General features: G+C 41.8%; 1 protein-coding gene across 26 annotated transcripts in view; it reads left to right on the top strand.

Moving 5' to 3' along the window:
- The window catches only part of UBR5 (ubiquitin protein ligase E3 component n-recognin 5), a 152,771-nt gene that overhangs the window by 93,267 nt on the left and 41,330 nt on the right, over window positions 1-18,174 (top strand). For 17 of the 26 annotated variants that reach the window (XM_075063147.1, XM_075063144.1, XM_032771324.2 and 14 more), the window contains 15 exons: window positions 2,134-2,260; window positions 3,500-3,651; window positions 4,096-4,191; window positions 4,683-4,806; window positions 5,755-5,852; window positions 6,516-6,664; window positions 7,644-7,735; window positions 8,668-8,814; window positions 8,904-9,022; window positions 9,114-9,240; window positions 9,340-9,469; window positions 9,772-9,932; window positions 11,356-11,595; window positions 12,885-13,008; window positions 13,804-13,915. In XM_075063147.1, coding sequence (XP_074919248.1) covers window positions 2,134-2,260; window positions 3,500-3,651; window positions 4,096-4,191; window positions 4,683-4,806; window positions 5,755-5,852; window positions 6,516-6,664; window positions 7,644-7,735; window positions 8,668-8,814; window positions 8,904-9,022; window positions 9,114-9,240; window positions 9,340-9,469; window positions 9,772-9,932; window positions 11,356-11,595; window positions 12,885-13,008; window positions 13,804-13,915 — 1,998 coding nt within the window. The remainder of the gene's footprint in view (window positions 1-2,133; window positions 2,261-3,499; window positions 3,652-4,095; window positions 4,192-4,682; window positions 4,807-5,754; window positions 5,853-6,515; window positions 6,665-7,643; window positions 7,736-8,667; window positions 8,815-8,903; window positions 9,023-9,113; window positions 9,241-9,339; window positions 9,470-9,771; window positions 9,933-11,355; window positions 11,596-12,884; window positions 13,009-13,803; window positions 13,916-18,174) is intronic. The other 9 variants (XM_075063145.1, XM_075063141.1, XM_075063149.1 and 6 more) reach the window with 2 other exon arrangements.

Below are 18,174 nucleotides of genomic sequence, written 5' to 3'. Positions count from 1 at the left end.
TCATGTGCACTGATTGAGGCAGTGGTCGTGTGGGAAAAAATACTATGTGATCATGTAATTAAAGACTGTATTAAAATGCATATCCACAGGAGGACTGAAATAAGGTTGCATTGGCTGGCAATCTTAATTCTGTCTCTTCCTAATTTTAAATACTTGACTGTGTAACTTTAACTTTCTTTTGACAAAGTTTTTTTTTTTTAAATGTAATTTACCAGGTTTCCTTAAAACTTAAAATCCAAAAAGATAAAAATTCCATCATGTGGAGTCATATTGACTCCTCTCCTCCTTATAAGTAGGGCTGGCCTCTTTAGTTCCCATGCACAGTCTTCTCTACTTGAGCTAACAGTAGCAGTAGTGGTAGAAGGTTATCTTCTGTTGACCTGCCTCTAGGCAGGGATGACAGCAAAGGAATGTTGACTCAGGAATAATGGATTCAATTTCAGGTTCTGTAGAGTGTGTGTTTGAGTTTCTCAATGAAACAGTTATGAAAATTTTAACATGGACTAAACTGTTCATCTGTTTCTGAGAACAGCTGAACCAATTTGACTTCAACTTTTGAAAAAGACATAAGCCTAAGGCAGTCAGCATGAAGTTTCAGTCCAAATGGTTAGAGTCTGGCAAAGCTATAAGCAACTGAAACAGGGTCTTATAATGGAAAATGTCAGGCAACATTAAATATACGTGTTAATACTGGTACTACTTATAACGATGTGTATGCTTTTATATATAGACAGTACCAATACTGTAACCTCAGAACTTTGGTCATATTAAAGTAGAAACCTTAAGCAGTTCTAGTTAAATGCTATTACAGAAATGCTTGTGACATTTTTTAACTCAAAATATAAATCCAGTGTGGTGGTTTTTTATAGTTTCACATTAACTGCCTGAATAAAATAAACTCAGAAAATGACCTTGTAAACTGCATTAACTACTTAACTTGAAATGTTTTGTTTTTAGCTTGTATCTTGCTGAACAGTATTTCTAATGACTTTTACTGATGCCTATTTTGAGATTCTGAACTAGAATATTCCATAGGGAAGTAAGTAAAGGGCTATTTTTCATTATCCAGACAGAAGCACTAAAAGTAAATGACTTAAAGGCCTTGTCTACACTAGCACTTTACAGCGCTGTAACTTTCTCGCTCAGGGATGTGAAAAAACACACCCTTGAGCGCTGCAAGTTTCAGCTCTGTAAAGTGCCAGTGTAGACAGTGCACCAGTGCTGGGAGAGGGTAGCTATTCCCCTCGTGGAGGTGGTTGTTTGTTTGTTTTTTCAGCTCTCTCTCCCACCCTGCTGCTGCAACTACACAGCTGGGGCAGCGCTTTAACGGTGCTAGTGAAGACATGCCCTCAGTCATTTCTGGATTTTTAGTTACCACAGTGGTGTTGTGTTTAGATGATTGGCTGTTTCTCAGGAATGTTGTAATCTAGACAAAATGGTTCTCTTTGAGAGAAACCTTTTATACTGAATTATACAATTCTGTTTGTAAAACTTTTATTCTAATACACAAAACAATGAAAATGTCTTGCTGATCCTGTTTGTTGTACCATAGATTTTTGTCAGAATTGCCTGCACGATATTGTTTTGTCGTCAGTATCTTGATTAACTTTATTGGGTTGACACCTCAGAGAATTTCAGAGGGGAGTGCTATGCAATTGTTTCTTTTGCGATGACTTTTCAAATGCTGGTTCCCTTTGGCACTCATGCCCTTTGTATGTTTGTACAGCCATTAGAGGAGATTTAAGACTCTTTGGGTTGTCGTATATAAAGATACTAATAGTTCTATACCTTATTCATTGAATCCAGAGTCTTATTCCAATAATTATTACACACACATATAAGGCACACAGCAATAATATCTGGATACCACTTGCAAAATGAAAAACATAAGATCCATGTTTTTGCAGATCATAAAGCACATTCTATGCAATCATTTCCCATCAACAGCTACTTTCCTCCTAGAGCCAGGGAATTTGCAACTGGAAAACTAATTGAATTTAAAACAAACAAACAAAAATTAAGAGTTTGCAGGAGAGTCTTTAAGATGTAATTAAGATCCCTGTGTTAACTCCTTTTTTTTATAATGATACTTTATTTAAGATTTGGCACCAAATGTTTTTCTTAATGTTTCAGAAGCAGAGCGCTCTGAAAGGAATACATTTGCTGAAAGGCTTTCTGCAGTTGAGGCTATTGCAAATGCAATCTCAGTAGTATCAAGTAATGGTCCAGGAAATCGGGCAGGATCATCAAGCAGCAGAAGGTATAGACTGGCTTTACCAAGCTTGTTTTGTACTTTGAGTACCCCTCATATGTTAATGAAACTATAAAAGGTGATATTAGGAATATCAATGTCAATATTCTCATTTACTTTGCCATGATAGAAATTACACTTTAATGTACACAGACCACACACATTGAAATCATAAGCCTATTCTAGAAGAGGTTTGTTTTGCCTTTTAGCTGTGGTCAAGCATGGGGTGCTGTTGTCAGACCAAGGAGAAGGAAATGGAGGTGTAGTAATTAAAGTGCAGGAGTGAGGGCCAGACAGTCTTGGTTCTGTTTCTAGCTCTGGCATGGACTTGTGGGCGTGTCTCTTAACTATTCTGGCCTTCAGCTTGCTCAACTGCAAAGTGGCATTAGTACTTATCTACAATCTGGAGATTAAGGGGCTTTAATTGAGGTTTATAAAGCACATTATAAACTGCAATTAATTAAGAGTCTAAGAATAAGTGTTATAGAAATGTTTGAAAATTGCTACTTATATTTACATCTTAAGAGAACTTCTAGGATAAGCTAATGATTTCAGTGTGTGTGATCTGTATCTAAATCACAAGGTGTCCCTATTTATTTGCCTGCTGCAAAACCTCTAATTTCATTAAGTGCTTCCCCCCCACAAGCCCTCAGATCTGAGTGGTATCTACATTTATAGATGTTTAGGACAGAACTTATAGATAAATGTAATGAGTTGCTATTTTTCAAGTATCCTGTTCCAGAGCCATTCCTCCGTTTTCCTTTGACTGGATGGGGAGTCTGTATGACATTTGTGCTTTGACTCTCTTGCCAAAGCATAAATCCACATGAAATAAAACAGTGCTTTGCCATCCCTGGGCCATAGTCCTCTACTCCATATCCATACAGTCTTCCCTTTTGATGCAGGGAAGTAAAAGGTGGAGCCTTCCTCTTACTGTCTGGAATACCCAATCTTGCAACCTCTAAATAAGAGCAGGAGCATATACAAGGACTTTTAAAGGGCACAAGACCCAATAACAGAAGTACTGGGCCACAGTGGCCCTTAAAGGGCCAATATATCCTGCTACAATAGAATGTTGGGAGGAAATATTAAAATTTATTGCTTGACTTATGTTCTCTCTGTACCTAAGACAATTATAGGAATAAAAGAAGTTTGGGTTGCGTTTAACTACAAAAGTTTTTCTTTAAGTATATTACCTAATTATAAATCAATGTGGAAGTGAATTTGTTCTGTTTGGTTTGTATTCAGTTTGAGATTAAGGGAGATGATGAGAAGATCCTTGCGAGCAGCTGGATTGGGTAGACATGAAGCTGGAGCTTCATCTAGCGATCACCAGGACCCAGTTTCTCCACCAATAGCTCCTCCCAGCTGGGTTCCTGATCCTCCTGCAATGGATCCTGGTAAGATTGCTAATGTATCAATTGATGTGAGTGTAAAACTAGACATGATTAAAAAAGCAACAAACTAATGACTTAGACACTAAATTTTAAATTCACTTTCAGAGACTGAAATGTTAAATGTCCTGAAGAGTAAGTATTGTTAGTAATGGAGTAATCAGATGTACTTTTTGTATGGAAGCAGTGATTTAGAATTTAAAAGCACTTATTCAAACTGGTACAATAAACAAAATGCTGTTTAAAATGCTGTTGCCAAATTTTTTAAAAGTATTTGCTATAATGTTGGTTATATTGATGTCAGTCTAATTATATGACTTTTTGCTAAAAGCAAAGTGTCAGTTAAATATAAAGAACAGGTATATAGTGTCGCTAGAATACTGCAGAAAAAGCTTATTAGAATGTACATCAATATATAAAAAATATCCCTGCTGTTCTGTTTACTGAAAGATGGTGACATTGATTTTATCCTGGCCCCCGCTGTGGGATCTCTTACCACAGCAGCGACTGGCACTGGCCCAGGACCTAGCACCTCCACCATACCAGGTGAGAACCTGCTCTTTATCTGGATATGCTTGGGCAGAGGGGGGAGGGAATCACGAAAGCTACCTTTTGATAGGTTTTTGTGTATCCCAACTGCTGCTCCTTTGTAAATACAGATAGCTTTGGCTTGAAGCAGCATTTTACAACTATTCTTAAACTTATTTTTATGTAAAGCACAGTTGAGTAGAATATCACAAACTTTTATTTACCTGCAAATGTTGTGCATGTAAAAATGTCAGTAGTAATATGAAATTGTGCTTACTATCTGTTTCAGCTAATAACATTTCATATTCTCAAACATTCAATCCTTTATATACAGTGAAATGCATAATCTTGCTGAAACTGCCAAGACTGTCATAGTCAAGGTGATGATTGATGATGACCTTAATACAGTTGTCTCTCTTTTTGAGGAAATTACTTTTATTAAATGACCCACTGTAAGAGGGACCCACTGTGGGGATTGTTTCCACAGAAGTATTTTTTTCTGATTGCAGGTCCTTCTACTGAACCGTCTGTAGTGGAATCAAAGGATCGGAAGGCAAATGCTCATTTTATACTGAAATTGTTATGTGATAGTGTCGTTTTACAACCTTATCTTCGAGAACTACTATCAGCCAAGTAAGGGTTTTCAAATGAAAAGTGCCACCATTGTTTAAAACAAATGTCCCCTGAAGATGGTACATGAGCTGAAACTTACTCATGAACATCTTGGTGAAAATGTCTTCAATATGTAGGCAAATTTTAAATATGAAGCAGTATATTAAACTAGAATTACTGCAGAATGTCTGCAAGAGTGCATGTGCACACCGATACATGGATTACAAAGTAGTTTACTTCTCAATTAATCCCTTTGAGGATATTTAATCTAGGCACTTACACTGTGGTAACGCTGTATTAGAGAAGGGTATATCATAAGAAATCGACACCCGATCTAGAGATTCTTGGTGAAAAAAGATTATATGGAATCCAACTAATATCTTTGGAGAAGACAAGGCTTTGAAATTAACTAAATTTTCACAATTGACGAGATTGATAAAATTGATACACTGTTCATACTAGGGAGGAGTTAAGAAACAAAGGGACACTACTTAAGTGTCAGGAAACTCTGGCACTTTGACATATTGTCCTTTGTGCAATAAAGGTTTGTTATAAGATGCCAAAGAGGACTGAAGCAAAAATTATAAGGAGTCAAAACATTTGATTTCTTTTCTGAAGAAAGACTGTTTATATTATTACAGTAAAAAAAGACACGTAATTAGTTGAGTTTCTCCCTTTAATCAACATGACAAAGTTTTAAATACATGATAAATTATTAAATTACCTACTCCTTGCTTTTCCTTAGTGTATGCGCTATAGTAATTTCATGTTTTAATCTTTCCAGTTTTGTTACACAAAACAAATTCTTTTTGGTTATTACCAATGTACTAATATTCAGCAGCCTCATTTATCCAGACTAATTCCCGTTTATATAGGGTTATGTTGCCCTATTTCATAGCCTTCTATTGCAACTACAAGTTCAGCATTTTTCAGCTTATTTGGTAATAACTTTACAAATTTGTTTACTAGAGATGCAAGAGGTATGACACCATTTATGTCTGCTGTTAGTGGCAGAGCGTACCCTGCTGCAATTACCATTCTGGAAACTGCGCAGAAAATTGCCAAAGGTAAATGAATTTCAAATATGTTTTATGCATACTGAGCTGTTTCCTTTTTTTAATTTTGGTTTTGGCATACATACAAAGACAGTAATTGAATGTATAACTAACAAATATTCTTTTATGTAAAATTGCATATGTTTGAGTAAATTCTGGTGTCCAGAATTTACCCCCTTCCAAAATATGGTGCCTATGTCATGGATAATTTGCTATTTGAGAACATGTACTAATGTGTATTAAGAGTAGCAATGGAGTTTTGTTAATATCACTACTTTGCTCTATACCAGGCCTTTCATTGAAGGATCTGTTGCTTTACAAACACTAATGAATTAAGATAGTATTTTCAAAATGCTAAATGATTAAACATCACAGTTCTCCTGTAATATAAATGGATCACTTGATCCACTACTAAAGTTTATTCTTTCTGGTTTGGAATACAATATCTGATGTAACTGTACACACATTTAGGTCCCATTCCTGAAAGGACTTAGGCACCTGTTTAACTTCCTATCATAGTTATCTGCAGGTGTTCTTTGCAGGGAAGACCTATAGTGTGTTGGGGAAGAAGTCTTCTAAATATTATTGAGAGCATTTTATCATTTATAACTTTTTTAAAATTGATTTTACCATGAAAAACTTTGTTTTAAAACACTTATACTTGAATTTTTCTAGCTGAGGCAACTTCTAGTGAAAAAGAGGAAGATGTGTTCATGGGAATGGTTTGCCCATCTGGCACAAACCCAGATGATTCTCCTTTATATGTTCTGTGCTGTAATGATACATGCAGCTTTACATGGACGGGAGCAGAGCACATTAATCAGGTAAGTTAAACACTTTTTAATAAGTTAAATGGGAATGTGTTTCAATTATGCGTTGTCTGTACTTAATGTTAATGAACACCACTGGCCCTATTCTTGTATAGCTGAACTTCATCTGTTAATTCATTTTAACAGTTTGGAGTTGTGCTATAGTCGTCTTTGTCTATTTCTGATCTTCATTGACATTCTGGTTTGTAGTCAGTCAGGGGATTTATAGTCTGGCAGGCGGGTAGGATGCGGGAGGGGGTGTGCAGCGTGGGCTCTGGGAGGGAGTTTGGGTGTGGGAGGGGCCTCAGGGCAGTAGGTTGGGGTGCAGGAGCGGGTGCTGGGTGCCGGATCTGGGGGGTGCTCACCTTGGGTGACTCCCTGCAAGCAGTGACCTGTCTCAGCTGCTCCTAGGCAGAGGTGCGGCAGGCAGCTCTGCGTGCTGCCCATGCCTTATGCGCTAGCTCTGTAGCTTCCGTTGGCTGGGAACTATGGCCAATGGGAGCTGTGGGGGTGGAGCCTGTGGGTGGAAGCAGCGCATGGAGCCGCCTGCCTGCCTGCCTTTGCCTAGGAGCAGCCGGGACAGGTCGCTGGTTGCAGGGAGCCGCCGAAGGTGAGTGCCTGCCCCCATGCCCCGCACGGATCCGGCACCCAGCACCCCCTCCCAGGTCCCAGCCCATTTCCCCGAGCCCCTCCTGCACTCAAACTCCCTCTCTCTTAGTTAAGTCATTTTTCACTTACTGGCACCCTCCCCATTCCTCCAACATGCCAGATAAAACATCTTTTACTGTATTTAAATATACTGTAATATACTTAATCCTGTATCATAGAAAATGGAGGTGGACCAGATGAATTTTTGAGGTCTCTTACAGCCCTACATTTTTGATATTATATTGAATTAATACAATGTATGAATATTTAAACTGCATATCCACTGTGAGGGGAAAATTATGCATATAACTTCATGTTTATAAAATGGTGGGTTTTTTCATTTTAGGATATTTTTGAATGCCGAACATGTGGCTTACTGGAATCTCTTTGTTGTTGCACAGAATGTGCACGAGTTTGTCACAAAGGTCATGATTGCAAGTAAGTACACACTGAGTTCACTATCTTACAGTCAAACTGATGTCTTAATTGGTTCCATTCACTAGCTGCTTTCACTTCTGATTAGTTGTTGCTTCATATTCATTAGTTTATGCTACAAAATACTTGCAAATTAATAAACTATTAAAAATTAACTTAATATGAACCAGTCTCTATCCATAATTTTTTTTATATCCATAAATGTTGTTAGTCTTTCTGCTATTTGACTGGAGGCAGTGGTATACAGAGTAAATGGTTAGCATATTCAACCACAACCTCAAAAGTTTGCTTATATAGGAATAAAATGTGAACCAAAGCTGTGAAGCATCAAAACAAATTTAATGTATGTTCCCCCTAAAAACTAGCGCTGCACAAGGGATAAATGAGCTAGAAACCAAATATACATCCAAAATATTTGATTGCTACAAATTTGAAGCTACAGTCTAGATAACTTCATTAAACAGCTCAAGCTGAGCTGTATTAATATCAAACATCTATAAACTAACAAGTTATCAGCTTATACCCACAAAGATGTGCTTGTAATTTTTAGGAATCTTTGATTTTTCTTCAGTAGGAAAAAAGGATTTCAGTTAAACTTTTTGATGGTTTGGAGACAGCTTTTTTTTTTTTTTTTTTTTTTTTTTTTTTTTTTTTTTTTTTTTTTTAAGTTAAAGGGATCTGAAATGTGGAAAGTTGTATAGTGAAACTGTCATGCTAAATCAATAGTAGGACAGAACACCAATAAACTGAAGTTGAGTTATTTAGGAATTGTAATTTTTTTCTCTTAAATGATTGTTTTGTTTGTTTACTGTTATTGTAAAAAGTTTGTAGTAGAAAATGAAATTAATTTAAAAATAAATCCAAAAGCCTCTTTCAGTAAATATTTTAAAAATGAATTTCTGAACAATGATGTTAAAGATTTTTATTTGTTTCAGGCTCAAGCGAACATCCCCAACAGCCTACTGTGATTGCTGGGAAAAATGCAAGTGTAAAACATTAATTGCAGGACAGAAGTCTGCTCGTCTTGATCTACTTTACAGACTGCTTACCACTACAAATCTGGTCACAATGCCAAATAGCAGGTAAGTTTGTATTTGTAGTGACTTGGGGCGGGGAATGTGGACAGGCTTGTATTTAAATATTTTTCTTACTAATGTATTCTGCATTACAGGGGGGAACATCTTCTATTATTCTTAGTACAGACAGTTGCCAGGCAAACTGTAGAACACTGCCAGTACAGACCACCTAGAATTAGGGAAGATCGTAATCGTAAAACTGCAAATCCTGAAGGTAAGCCTTTTTTCAATGAAAACAAGACTATGTAGGTCTCTGCATTTCACTATATTTCTCACATGCCACTCTGGCTTTGTTTTCACTATAGATTCTGATATGCCTGATCACGATTTAGAACCTCCACGATTTGCTCAGCTTGCTTTGGAACGTGTTTTGCAAGACTGGAATGCACTGAAATCTATGATCATGTTTGGCTCCCAGGAGAATAAAGACCCGTGTGTATTTGCAAATATTATTTCAATTCTTTTAAACTGTTGTTTTTGAGATCTGTCAACTTATATACATTTTTTTCATTTTGCTTTGTTTTTTCCAAGTCTTAGTGCAAGCAGTAGAATAGGTCATCTTTTGCCTGAAGAACAAGTTTACCTTAATCAACAAAGTGGTACAATTCGGTTGGACTGTTTTACACATTGCCTTATTGTCAAGTGCACAGCAGACATTTTGGTAAGTGCTCTTAGCCATGTTTTAAATTAATTTTGTATATTATGCAGTATCCAGTAGATATTGATAAGTTTGAGTTGGATTTTAATTCAGTTTTAAATATAAGGCACGGGATTTTCCACCCAATTCTGCTCTTACGTGATCTAGTAAAGATGCCTTTTTTTAACATTAAGGAACTAGCACATTTTTTTTTGATACCAGTTTTCTGTGAATCTTTAATTTAGACACTTGAAACAAAATGCATTAAGCATTTCTAGTGTGATTTCTTACCACATAAATAATACATTATAATGTTGTCTCCATAGCTTTTAGATACTTTGCTGGGTACTCTTGTAAAGGAGCTACAAAATAAATACACTCCAGGGCGCAGAGAAGAAGCTATTGCAGTTACAATGAGATTTCTGCGCTCTGTGGCAAGAGTTTTTGTTATTCTTAGTGTGGAAATGGCTTCATCCAAAAAGAAAAAGTAAGGGTTGTGTTTTACTTATTACATAAATGGATATGTATGAACTGGTGTTGGTCATTAATAAGGAAAACACACTAAAACGGTTTTGCGGGGATAAGTGATGCATAAGGCTTCTGAAACTAACCTTTTACCTCTGGAGATCTGGATTCAAATGATACTGAAGTTCCACATAAAAAGGAATGGTTTAACTTTTATTTTAGTCTCTTTTCCCATAGCATACTTAGAGAGACAAGGTGGGTGAGGTAATATCTTTTATTGGATCAACTTCTCTTTCAAGTTACACAGACCTGAACAAGAGCTCTGTGTAGCTCGAAAGTTTGTCTTTCAGCCACAGAAGTTGGTCCAGTAAAAGATACTACCTCTCCCACCTTGTCTTTCTAATATCCTGGGTCCAACACAGCTACTACAACATACATAACATAGTCACACAGTTCAGCACAATTGGCAGTTTCTTGTAGTGTCTCCAGACTTATAATGTCAGGTGTCGCAGGTCAAAAATGAGGTGTGTTGGTGGAACTGTGAAGTTGACATCACATATAGCCCTACACACTGTGCTGCATTGGACCTCAGCTTTTATAAATTGCGTGCTGAACTTACTTTAGTTAAGATATAAAAGGAACCTTAAATTTTAATGTTGAATAGGTTCTGTTTTTTATACAAAATGTCCTGCCTTGACCAACTTTGTTCTGTCAGCAGTACACTTGTGTGTGCTGCCTCATTTTTGAGGCATTAACAAGAAGTAGTCGAACTAGAACTAGTTGAGAATTTTTCAATAAATGCCGATAAAAGCTAAAGCAAACTTTTTGTTGGTGGAGGGAGGGAGGGAGGCTGGCAGGCTCACCCGCCCCAGAATATTCAGAGATTAGGTGATCATCTGGGACGTGGGAGACTTAGGTTTAAGTTACCTGCTCCAGTGGAAATGTCTACAAAGTAGAACTATTTCGACAGAAAAGACTGAAACCCCACACCTCGGAATAGCTATTGGCTGATGGTTAGGATGCTGACTTGGGATGTCGGAGACTGGCAGAGCAGGGATTTGAACCTGGGCATCTCTCATCCCATGTTAATGCCTTAATCCCCATGTTGTTGGCTGTTCTGGGAGAGGTGTGAGAGTGTTGTTTTTTTGTTTTTGTTCCTGTTCTGCAGCAGGACAAACAGTTTGGAAATCTCTGAAAACTTTGCAGGATGGTTTCCCCGGTAGCTCTAATTCTAACTCTTTTGACCAACATCATCATAAATTATTGCAATTTCTGTATCTTTGCTTGTCATGTAACTGAGTGTTTTGCTTTTTGTTTTGAGAATGCATTACACATATATTGTCTCGTATTCTGTCATTGGTTAATAATTTTTACCCATATATATCTTAGGTCATCTTTTAAAAAGTGTTTATATTTGATTCTTCTTTCCACAATTTTTTTTCTAGCAACTTTATTCCACAACCAATTGGAAAATGTAAACGTGTATTCCAAGCATTGTTACCCTACGCTGTGGAGGAGTTGTGTAATGTAGCGGAATCCCTAATTATTCCAGTCAGGATGGGTATTGCGCGTCCTACTGCACCATTTACGCTTGCTAGCACTAGTATAGATGCCATGCAAGGCAGTGAAGAACTATTCTCTGTGGAACCTCTACCACCAAGACCATCATCTGATCAGTCTAGCAGGTAAAGTTAACTACTTATTCTATTCATCTTGTCATGTGCTTGCTAAAATATGGTTTTGGAATGTCCTTTAAAGAATCATTTTATTTATTTAGTAGCAGAATGTAAACGCTCCGTATTACAAATAAAATGTTGCCAGAATTCTTTGTCATGAGTATATAAATCACACAAAATTGTGTGGCAGCATCCACCAGAATATAATAAAAGAATAACAGGTCTGTGTACTTTGCATCTGGACCTGTCAGTGTGTGAATACAGGATGCTTTTTACAATGTGTGGGAGGCAGGAACATAATCAGTTGTTCTGAGGGTAATCTGGTAGTGTTTGGCTGAATCTGGAGCAGTGGTTCTTAACCTTTACTGCCGCCGGTACCTCTTTGGTTCTCAAAATACCTTCTCGCATCCCTTATCAAAAATTGTTGAAGTAGATCAGTTCTTTAAACCTAGATATATCATAACTATAGAATAAAAGAGAGATGTATTTATTAACATTTTGTTTAATGTTAATAAATACATAGGTTTGATGAAACAGAGTAGTTCTATCTATGTGCCTGTACTTAATTTGTGTTTTCAGTGATTTACCTTCTAAAAAAAATCTAGCATATCTCTCCCCCCCGCCCCCCAAGAAAGAGCATCTCGTGGTTAAGAACCACGCCAGGTTAAGAACCACTGGTCTAGAGAAATGCAACTGCTGCTGGAGACCCCCCGTGAGCATGAGAGCAAATCTCTGACCATATTGGAAACAGAGAAATGAAGACAGTCTGATTCCAGGCCAAGTGCAGTAAGGGGTAGTGATATTGAAGCTCAATCACAGAGAGACACACTGGATCAAGTAACTTTAGCCAGAAGATAAGTAGAAAAACTGCTAGTATTCAGCAGTACTGGAGAAGTGCTAATGGCTGGGTAAAAGGAGCAATTTGTCAGTTCCCATAGTACTTAGTACTTTCCTTTCTTCACTGACTAGTGCTGTCATCCCCTCACATACATGAATACACTGATTAATTCCTGCTGTTTGGGTGTGTTTGTGGAAAGGTGAACATGTGCTGAGTAAGTGACAATCTCACTCCATTTTAGTCTAATTTGAAAGTTTTTTCCTCATTTGGAAGAAAGGAAAGGAAAAAGCTGGTCCTTCTAAGGAAGTCTCTTTGTTCTTCCATCCTCACACTTTCCTTATCACAACAACAGAGCTAATCTAAAAATCTAGTGAAGTGAATGACTACTACTTTGTTAAAAATATTTATACTGTAATTTTTTCTGTTGCAGTAGTTTATTTACGTTTCTATTTTATTGTAGTTCCAGTCAGTCTCAGTCCTCCTACATTATAAGGAATCCTCAGCAGAGACGGATCAGCCAGTCACAGCCAGTTCGTGGCAGAGATGAAGAGCAAGATGATATTGTATCAGCAGATGTGGAAGAGGTTTTCTTAATTTTTCTCAATTTGATACATAATGTGCATTTTGCTGTTTAAATATCAGTTAATAATCAGTGGCACTCACCTCTGAGCTAGGAAGCCATGAATTCAATCCTTAAGCATATACATGGTATTGAGACTGCAGTGGCCTCCAGGAATGCTGCAATTAAGGTCTGCTATACACAGAAAAAAAGTGTGGTGACGGTCTGCGTTATGAGACAGTGGTGCCTGACATGATTACAACACGGTTCAGGCTTGCTATGGAAATAGGATTGGACTGAATGGTGTTGTAGACTTGTTCTTAAAAGTTTGAGTTTTGCAAAAGTAGAACATGATTCAGAACACTGTTAAAGTAACACGCAGTCCTTTACACGCTGCATGTTTCAAGTGTGTTGGGTGATTTTATTGTAAAAATCCATTAACATACGGTAGATTTCAGAGCATAGGTCCACCAAGAAAGAATTAGTTAATCCTGGTGTTCGTGGCCAACATTTCCCTTTCAACATTAGGTTCTGATGTCCAAGGCAACTTTTTGGGTGCCTTGTCTGTTCCATAACACTTCATTTGTGAACTGTCAAATGAGCGGCCACACGAACTAGTGCAAATAAATGCCTTCCTCCTTCTCCTCACCTCTACCAGAATTGTATGATCAGTTTATACCGGTATTGCTGCAGGAAACAGAATTGTCACTTTGCACTATGATTCCCAGAACAAAATTCTGGAAAAAGCAGACAGCTTGTACTTGAACAGAACTAAAATAAACATACATGTTACAGCATAAAAATAAAAAGCATTTTCCAGGTTGAAGTGGTTGAGGGAGTAGCTGGAGAGGAAGACCACCATGATGAACAAGAAGAACATGGAGAAGAAAATGCTGAAGCAGAAGGACAACATGATGAGCATGATGAAGATGGTATCCACTTTCCATTCATATACTGTTACTTTATTAACCATTTTATCCTATAATGCAAAAGGAGCAGCTCTCCTTCCTTTTCCTCCCTCCCTCACCCCTTTAAAAGAAAGATTCTGGACAAACGGTTACAGTTCTTCAAGTGATTGCTCATGTGTATTCCACAGTAGGTGTGCGTGCTCACCATGTGCACCAGTGTCGGAAGTTTTTCCCTTAGCAGTACCCATACTGGGGCAGCACCGCTGAGACCCCTGGAGTGGCACCTCTGGATCACGCTATAATGGGAGCCACGCGCTCCCCTCACCCTCAGTTCCTTCTTGCTACCAGTGAAGGTAGTTGAAACGTATTGCTCCAGCCTTGCTGTAGCTTCTCTAGTTGACCTTAGTGGTACAGTTACTTTTAGTAGTTTTTCAAGTAGTTAGAGTGGGCTTGGGGCATGCCCCATGTCCCAGTCTTCAAGTCGTGCAGCTCCTGTCGCCGTTCTATGCCTAGAAGTGATCTGCACGCTGAGTGTCTCTGCTGCTTGGGCGAAACTCACATGAGCGAGCGCTGCAAGATCTGTAGATCATTCGAGCCATGGACTAAGAAGGAGAGGGACATCAGGCTTCATGCTTGTCTGATGGAATCAGCGCTGGCCCCTACCCCGGCGCACCGAGCAGAATCAGCGCCCGGCACCACGACTTCGGCACATAGCAAAGTCCCCTCTACTAGTCACACGGCTCCCCTTCCAAGAAGCAAGGGAAGACTTCCGCACAGCGGCACTGAGAAAAGGAGAGGGGTGAGGCTGGTCCAGAGCCAGGCAGTCCTCAATCCCGCCCCCGGGCCCTAGGCCTCTGACTCGTGTTGAGCGGAGCAGCCCAGCTCCGTCCGTGCATGCCTCCCCTGTGAGGAGGATGCAGTCGACACCGGAGGCTGCGCAGGCCATGTGAGTCATCTTGAGCTTACCGATACCCGGTGCACCGCTGGTATCGGGCCCTTAGTCCGAAGGCAAGCCGCCATTGGGTGCTCATCAGACCTCCCCAGCATGGAGCAGCTCCTGCTCCGAGAACCACTCCTTACCTCATTCGACGCGGTCATCTTGCAGCTCACGCCAGCCCTCTACACCAGTCAAGTTGACTGGCTCGCCGCTCGAACAGGAATCTCGAGGCCCCTCCACACTGCACAGCGACAGGTGCCACAGACACTCTTCCTCACATCGCAGCTACCACAGCCGGTCCCAATGCTGTCGATGCTCCCACTAGAGTTCCTGCTCTACCAGGCATCACACTCTGGACTCCTCTCACAATTCAGTGGCATCAGAACATCATAGCTCCTCGGCATCGAGGTCCCGGTCATGTGGAAGGCACCATCATAGGCATTGTCACTCTCGCCGCTCCTATGAGACTGTGTGCTCGATGATGACCTCAGCATTGGCCCCCAGCCACCCATCACCAGTTCGTGCAGCTCAGCTGGAACAGATGGCACCACTGGGCCCCCAAATCGGTCAGTGGCAAGGGGCACTGTGGCCGCAGAAGCTCGCCCAGACGGGAACTCGCTCGGTTGCCAGAGCGTCCTAGGCTCCTTCGGCCTCCCTTCTCAGCAAAGGGACAAATCCACAGGTCCCGAGCCAGCAGCCCCACGCCCAGACTCCTACCTGGGGACCGACCCCCCGGTACCACCCAAGACTCTCGGCTCCGCACCGGCCCCCTCTCCAGCACTGGATGATGCCATTACGGCACCATTCCCGTTCCAGAGGAGGACCTGAAGGCACATGAAGACCTCCTTAAGAGGGTGGTGTCCAACCTCTAGCTACAGGCTGAGGAGATAGAGGACCCGTCTGACTCTCTTTTCAATGTGCTGTTGTCCTCGGCACCGGGCCATGTGGTCCTGCCCCTCCATCAGGGAGTAGCCAACATTTCCGCTACCTTGTGGCAAACTCCTGTTTCCTTGGCCCTCATTTCCAAAAAGGTGGAGAGGAAGTACTTTGCCGGCTAAGAACCATGAGTACCTCTATTCCCACCCAGCACCTAACTCTCTGGTGGTGTAATCGGTAAACCACTGAGGACAACATGGCCAGCCTGTGCCCACCCAAAGGATAAAGACGCCAGGAGACTGGATACTTTTGGCAGGAAAGTTTATTCTTTGGCAAGCTTCCAGCTCAGGGTGGCCAATCATCAGGCCCTACTGAGCCAGTATGACTTTAACTTATGGGGGTCCCTGCCAAAGTTTGAACCTCTCCTCATGGAGTGGGACAAAAAGGCCTTCAAGGCTCTGGTAGAGGAAGGAGCGGCAGCTGCAAAAGCAACCCTCCAGGTGGCGTTGGACACAGCCGATTCAGCAGCCTGCTCAATGGCTTCCGCCATCTCCATGCTCAGGGCATCCTGGCTCCTCTTGTCCAGGCTGTCGGTAGAGGCCCAGTCCCTCATACAGGACCTGCCCTTTGACGAAAGAGCACCGTTTGTGGACCAAATGGATGTCCATTTGCACAGGATGAAGGATTTCCATACCATCCTGCAAACCTTGGGCCTCTACGTCTCGCCGGCTAAGGACAAGCCCAGGCCGCAAACTTCGGCTGCACCTGCACAGAGCAGATACGAGCCCCTGTCCAAGAGGCCGAGACACCAGCGGCGTCTGCCTCAACGTCATTCCCGCTCTGCCCCGCAGCCCAGGCCCGCTAAGGGCAAGAGGCAGGAAAAGAGGCGGTTTTGACTATTTGCATGGGGGCACCAGGTCTGATGCCAGGGAAACCCCCTTGATTGATCAAGTTTGGGTTCTGCAGCCGATTCTCTGCCTTCTGAGTGGAGTAGTCCCGTATAACGTCAGACTAATGGGTCCTCAGCACCATTTCCAAAGGTTCCGTGTTGCAGTTCACTTTGCCCCCACCTTGTCACCCCGTTCCTGGTGAGCCCCAGGGACCCGGAGCTTGCTCGCCTCCTAGGGCAGGAGGTAGTGCATCTGCTCCACCTGAGGACGGTGGAAAGAGTACCAGTAGACTGCCAGGGCAGAGGCTTCTACTCCCGGTGCTTCCTGATCCCAAAGACAAAAGGGAGGCTCAGGCCCATCCTGGACCTACGGGATCTCAACTGGTTTATGGTCCGCTCCAAGTTCCGCGTGGTGTCGCTGGCCTCTGTCATTCCCTCCCTGGACCCGAGGGTTGGTACGCAGCCCTGGACCTTCAGGACACGTATTTCCACATGGATATATTCAAAGGGCACAGGCGCTTCCTCCGGTTCCTGGTGGGGCAGGATCACTACCAGTTCACGGTCCTCCCTTTTGGCCTATCCACAGCACCGAGGGTTTTCACCAAGTGCATGGCGGTGGTAGCAGCCTACCTCCAGCGAAAAGGGGCGCAGATCTTCTCATATCTGGACAATTGGCTTCTCAAGGGCGGCTCCCAGATGCAGGCACATGTGGAGCTGCTCTTGTCCACATGCGCAGATCTCAACCTAGTAGTGAACGAGAACAAATCTACATTAGTCTCAGTTCAGCGCGTAGAATTCATAGGGGCGATGCTGGACTCCTTAAGGGTCACAGCCTCTCTCCTTCCAGGCAGGGTTCGAAGGCCTCATTGCCTCGGTCATGACCTTCCCTGTGATGATGGTAAGAGCATGCCTTCAGATCCTCGGGCACATGGTGGCATGCACGTAAGTGGTCCACCATGCCAGGCTCAGAATGAGGCCCCTCCAGCTCTGGCTAGCCTCTCAGTACTCTCAGGCCCGGGATGGGCTGGACAAGGTTGTCACGGTACTGCCCAGGTAGTTGCCTCCCTACAACTGTGGTCCCTCCCGAGCAACATATACTACAAGGGGTCCCTTTCTGGGAAGCCTCCCCGTCATTAGACCTGGTGTCAGATGCCTTGGATCTGGGATGGGGAGCTCATGTTGGGAACATTCAAACCCAGGGGAGATGATTGGCCTCAGACCTGTCCCTCCACATAAATGCCAGAGAGCTCAGGGCAATACGGTTGGTGTGAGTAGCTTTCAGCATGCACCTTCATGGGAAGGTGGTCAGCGTCCTTACGGACAACACCGCTGCAATGTACTACATCAACGGGCAAGGCGCGATTTGTTCCTCGACCCTATGCCTGGAAGCCCTGAGCCTGTGGGAATTCTGTATAGCCCAAGATATCTCCCTGCAAGCATTCCACCTACCCGGCATCCTCAATGTGCAAACCGATCGCCTCAGCAGGGTTTTCTCCCACCAGTATGAGTGGTCGCTCCACTTGGAGGTCACCTACCAGCCCTTCTGAGAGTGGGTAGTTTCCCGGGTCAGCCTCTTTGCAA

Source organism: Chelonoidis abingdonii, chromosome 2 (genome assembly GCF_003597395.2).
Source record: "Chelonoidis abingdonii isolate Lonesome George chromosome 2, CheloAbing_2.0, whole genome shotgun sequence".
NCBI lineage: Eukaryota > Metazoa > Chordata > Testudines > Testudinidae > Chelonoidis > Chelonoidis abingdonii.
Note: the sequence above shows the minus strand (reverse complement) of the source record. Positions and strands in the feature narration are given on the sequence as shown.